The 6000-nt window shown below is 41.5% G+C and overlaps 1 protein-coding gene across 1 annotated transcript in view; it reads right to left on the reverse strand.

The window, feature by feature from the left end:
• The window catches only part of LOC131679445 (GATA zinc finger domain-containing protein 4-like), a 105131-nt gene extending 104309 nt beyond the window's left edge, over positions 1-822 (reverse strand). The window contains exon 1 of the mRNA XM_058960174.1: positions 772-822. Within this exon, the coding sequence (XP_058816157.1) occupies positions 772-822 (51 nt within the window). The remainder of the gene's footprint in view (positions 1-771) is intronic.
• Between the last annotated feature and the right edge of the window lie 5178 nt (positions 823-6000).

The following is a 6000-nucleotide window of genomic DNA, read 5'->3' on the forward strand; positions in this document are numbered from 1 at the left end:
CACGCAACGTGGTTGCCATCTAATGCAGAAATTACTAGGGAATATCATGATATAATATAATGTCCTTGATAATGGTTTTTGAAAATATGACTTTCGGCCAGCTTTTTCGGTCAAATACTCCTCTGTGCAACGTCGAGCGCGAATGTTCTCACCGGAAACGTTGGGGAAAGCGCTGGTAGTGTTCTCTTGTTGGTGTATTCGGAACTAATGAAACGTTTGTTTCAAATCTCCACAAACTACTACCGAACGCCCCCGAAAACCGAAGAGCACCGCTGCGAGGAGAACTAGTAGACCCGGAACCTTCCGATGAGCATGGCGTTCAGTGACACGCCTCAGACTGGTAAATGCCACATCTTTCCTGGGTCGGCCGACTGCAGTTCTCAGGGCGTAACTTCGTGGATGTAGTTGCTCTCCAGGTACTTTCCAATTGGACGTTTCAAGCTTATTTTCTATAGATTTATTTGACACGGCTTAATGCGTTAACACAACCGAAGATTGTTTAAGTTTTTACAATAAGTAAAAATTAAAATAAAATCTAAGAATGTCTGTCTGCTAGATCTTGTTGACGCAGTTTGCTGCTGCCTGTTGAGATCCTTTTTGTTGGCGGTGAACCATTAGCTTCCGTCGCAGTTTGGGGGTCTTTCAGTCTGCGTTTTCTCGCGTTATCGTTCACGTCCATGTCATCATCGGTGCTGCTTTCTTGCTATTCACTGCCAGAGGTTCTTGATTGTTTCTTGTTCTTACGGGTCGCTGTTATTTTTTGCTACTTACTACTTTGATAGACTGTTGCATGCTTTGTCGTAGATCTGGGTCCTTATTCATTCTCCTCTCGAAACAATCCAAGCGGTGCATGGCCATGCGAAACTTTTTGCGAATTTCCACTGCATCATGACGCCACAACCGTCCCGTCTCGAATGCTTTTGCAATCGTCTTGGTTGTTCATTCTGGGATTTAACAAGCGCGCTTATCTTCTTCCGATTAAAGGCCTTTGTCTGCCGAGAGACTCATATTTTCGATTGTTAAATGAGGCTTAACTAGATCGTGTAGCTCCTGATCAGATATACATCTGCATTGGCATTCATAAATAGGTAGGGTACAGTTCGCTGAACTAGCTTTATCTTCTTCTTCTACATGTTCTAGTTATTTTCCGTTGGCGTATTTCCGCTACGAGGCCAAACACCGATCTCAGAGAGGTGACTCCACTATCTGGACTAGATATCGACCCATCAACTCATGGACCGGCGATCAATGGCTTTACTTCCCTTCCGAAGTAAGGCGTGACCAATTTTTTTAGACCTCAGAAAAGTCTCAACGACCTCGGCTAGGATTGAGCCTACACTAACTGGAGTGAGTGATGGCCACGCATACCACTCAACTACCGGCGCCGTCGACTTGCTTCGTTCGCAGTATTCCCGAAGATTAAACAGCCCAGGCGCGTCTTGGTGGCCAGAGGATCGCCTAGTTGACCCAAGTAACAAATGAAGTTCTATAGCATGCTACAAGTGCAATCTAAGTAATGTAATAAAATCTTAATTGTTACTTGGGGACCCTCGCGTTCTTTCCACATTTCCATTAAACCAGCATAATTCGATGCAACCAACAAACTGTCACGTATCTGGCTACCGAGAAACCTCGTAGATGCGCGCACTCACGTGTCAGTTCCATTTTTTTATTAGGGGAAACTTTGCCACTGCGACCACTATTCAGGTTATCTTTTGTGGCTGCCTCTGTTTGCTCTACATGTTACAAATTGCCCGAATCCAATGTAGTTGGAAGCGAGTTGTTTGTTAGTCCACATGTGTCGTGCCAACCGGGTAGTACATTTTAATGTAGCTAAGGATCCGTTTAGGACAGCTATGCCATACCTCGTGAGGCCTCATAAGATGCCTTCCAAAGTGTCACTCCTTTCGAAGAAATAGTACTGCACAAGGGCAGAGAATATGTTCCGAGCTCTCGGGCTCGTAGTTACAGAATCAACAAATGACATCTTGTTTTTTGCCAATTTTTTCAGATGATGATACTACAATTTTTACTGATGATCTTTTCGTGGCTCTCGTTGTATCTGAATGCATGAATTTCTAAGCTTGTCGAGCGCCTTCTAGGGTACGCCAGTCGTTTAGTAGTTGGTCTCTTATCCAAGCCGAAAGTTCTAGTTTGATGACACAGGATATACCTAGAAATGGTCCTAGTCCAACAAACATGTTTGATGAACCACGCCTGGCTAATTCGTCGGCCACTTCGTTACTATCGATTCCTTGGTGACCAGGTACCCAGAATATCATTACTTTATTCCGAGTTGCCATTTGTTGTAAAGATGTAATGCACTCCCAAACCAGTTTGGACTCACATTTCGACGACCTTGCCACTTGGCTGTCCGGGAAGATTGCGATTTTTGCACGTCTGTAGTTTCGTTCCGTGTATATTGCATATACATCTGCCTGGAAATTGTAGGCCTCTTTCCCATTGATATCGTTTCTTTAATTCTTGATCCGTAGACTCCCGAGCCAGTCAGCTCACCCGCTTTAGAACCATACGTATAGAATGATTTTGTTCCTTGAGGTAGTATGGGACTCCCTTCAACCCACGATCCACTATGTGGACCTCATATGAGATATCGAAGTTCTATACAGTTCAACGTCAGTTTCGCAAGGTTCAGTCTAGCTATTGTCCTCGTGCCACTTAAACGAAACCGTCCGTTCTTTCCCAAACCGGAAACATCTACGCAAATACTCCGTGAATTAGGCTCCAAACGAGTCACGTTTCTGGCCCAGGCTAAACACAGGGGGCTGTTTCTCCGGCTTCAATACCCAAACTCGCCGCAATAGACTGCTCAATTGTCATCGCTGATCCGTCATCCAGGAACGCGAAATTTTGTACCGATCTACCTTTCCGGAAGTTTTACTGGAAGAATGCAAAACAACGTAAGCCTAAAGCTCTTTACCACATTGTATAAGGAACTCTAGTACCGTATACTGGGGTGACATTGATCACTTTTCGAAATAATCATTTTATTTTTATAGGCGCAACACTTTTTTTTCCAAGTTTAATATTTTTAAAGCATGTACTGATGTATGAAGAACAAAATGGAATGGTTTTATCTGAAATTGTCCGCTTAATACTATTTTTTCAAAAATGATTTCAAATTAAAGTCCGTTTTCGTATTCCGGGGTGACTTTGATAACCTGCATGTTCATCCACATAAAGTTCTGGATGTCAATGTTTTTCATTCAAATGTTTCTTTAAGCTAATACTGAAAAGATACTCATTGTAAAATAACTGTTAATTAATAGCATAGCAAAAAAATAAAATAAATTGCAGTTTTTTGTAGGTTTTGTATCCAAAAATAGAACAATGCTCACAAAAAGTACATCAAATCAGTATAATAACTATATAATAAAACTTATTTCATATTTAAATGATTCAGTAGACTATTCTGGCTAAATAAGTAATATCCGATAAAAGTTTCAAGAGATCAAAATCACCCAGATGATCAAAGTTACCTCGGTTTACGGTGTGTTAGTAAATTCCAGTCGCCCATACACAGTTTCGTCTATTTAAGGACAGCCGAAAACTCGAAATCGCAATTGAGTTGCTGCTGGGCAATTTCAAATACATGAGATTTCGTAGTCGGGTTCACAAAGATCACAAGAGAATGACTCAGCGAGCTGAATAGTAGCCTTGTGAAAAAGGAGATGGCAGTGGCCGGTTAAAGGCCTAATCAGCATGCCATAATGTTGTTTCGAAAAGTGTAAGAGGTTTTTCGAAATCACTGGTCACGGTTGTTCCAAAAAAGATTTTGTTTGAGGACAAGATTGTAGATTGTGCTAATAGTTGAAGTGCTTGGTTGAAGCCCAAGACCGCATTTTTTCCTTTATCCAGTTTCTGGAAATTAGCAAAGCAGGCTCAGGACCATCAAACTCAATCTCTGCGCATGTTTTGGCCAATTCGTCGTCCCATTCATTACCAGTAATACCGGAATGTCCGGGCAGCCACCGAAGGTTGATAATATTGTCAATGCTAAGTTCTTTTATTTGAATTCGGCATACAACCACTAGCATGGACCGTGATTTTTGGGGTTAAGAGGCTTTGCTATAGCCTGTCTATCGGAGCAGAAGTTTATAACGGACCGCTTGTAACCGTCACATAATCGCGAAGATTGCTGCTTGGAATACGGTACAGTATCTACCTAGCGAGTGAGACTGTACAAATCTCATTCCCAAACAGTAGATACCAACATCAGCGCGTGATGGCAGTCAATACAATTTTACCTGTACTATGTTTGCCCTGTTTACTATGCGTGTGTACCAAAATAGGTACTAATATACCAATAACAATAATGCTTACGTAGGTGAATCTTGACTGTACTCAGAGAGTGCACATGATCACAGGTAAACACTGTACGTACTCATCATACTCGCGTATAAAACCTCTAGTAAGCCACAGTGCTTCTCATACCATATTTTACCATCGAAGTGAAAAGTTATATCGTACTAAGTTCTACAGCGAAAAGTGAAAATGAATACTTTAAATAAAAATTATAACAATAAAAGGATGACAACTCCAAAACAAGTGAACCTTCGACGTCGTCAACAAAATCGTGCCTGTGGTAAAAAACAAGCTGGATACCACGACGAGGGACTAAAATATGGTGAACCTAACATCGCAAATATACATCATCGGTATCCCAGTAAAAACGATAGAATGTCCCGCTCCTCATCTCCAGTGTCGGATCACTGCCGACACTGCGAACATGATCACCTAAGAAAGTGCTGCATGAATCGAGGTGATTCCGTCGTGGATTCAATTGGATACTCGGAGTGGGTGAATGAACTCGGATGCAGCAATGATCGTACCGGACACGATCGATGTGTTCCCACAGGTGTGGGACCGCTTTATCACGGAACGAAGAAACACAATGCCGTACCACCAAAGAACACAAAATCGCGACGTGAGCATCGGACTTCGCATAAGTGTAGCAATACTGATGCATTGTTTTACTCGCATCCAATGCAGCCGTCCGTGTTTGTGCCGACCATGAACTATCATCCTCAGTTTGTACCTCAGTTCTACCAGATACCAGCATACAGCTACTACCCGCTGTTCTGCGTGCAACATCAATGTCCAGTGCCAACCACGTACGTTCCATGCTTTCCACAGTTTATCGATATGAACACTGTTGCGCACCCGGTAAAACAGTTCATGCAACAGTTTAGACAACGGCACCAATGCAACAACTATTGAATAACAAAGTGGTTTTGAATTTGTAACATATGAAAATTGTTAGTTTAAGTAGGTGTATTATAATAAGTTTAGATATTTACTGACAATGCGATAATAAATTTATACACAATTAAAAAACGGATTTATTGGAGATATTCTTTCTAAATACTGACCAGAGTCGCGCCATTTTTGAGATTTATTTCCTTTTGGGTTAATATTTTATCTAACAGTGTGATTTATAATAACCCCTTCCTCGTATATTACATCGAATGAGAACTGATGTTTTTCAACCGGGAGTGAATGCATCCCCAGGGGTACGAAAGATGGTGAATTGTGCCGGGCTAATTTCGGATTGTTATCCTAATATTTCCATCGAATTATTGTCTCTCTTCGATGGAATATTAGGAAATACCAAATTACAATAACATAACTTGACTTGAGTTGTAGCTCAGAATCAAAGAACTGCAAGCGACAAACCCTGGTTGTTATTCGCTTCGTTATTCGTGAAAAGATCCCCTGATATGTTGGTGGGCTCAACTGTTAATTTAACTTGTAAATACCAGAGCTCTTAATGCTTGTTGAATTAACTCAAAGATTGTTCCGATACAAAGTCCAGTAGTTACTATTTACATCAGCAAACGAGTAGGTTGGACATCCAAGCAGCCGGCATCCAGATTTCATAATAATGATGACAGAACGATACCCTGTGAACTATCGCAAATATTCAACTTCCGTATCTCCGCCTGTATCAGTCACGAGCAAAGAATGCGATTACTAAAC

This window comes from Topomyia yanbarensis, chromosome 2 (genome assembly GCF_030247195.1).
Source record: "Topomyia yanbarensis strain Yona2022 chromosome 2, ASM3024719v1, whole genome shotgun sequence".
NCBI classification, from domain to species: domain Eukaryota; kingdom Metazoa; phylum Arthropoda; class Insecta; order Diptera; family Culicidae; genus Topomyia; species Topomyia yanbarensis.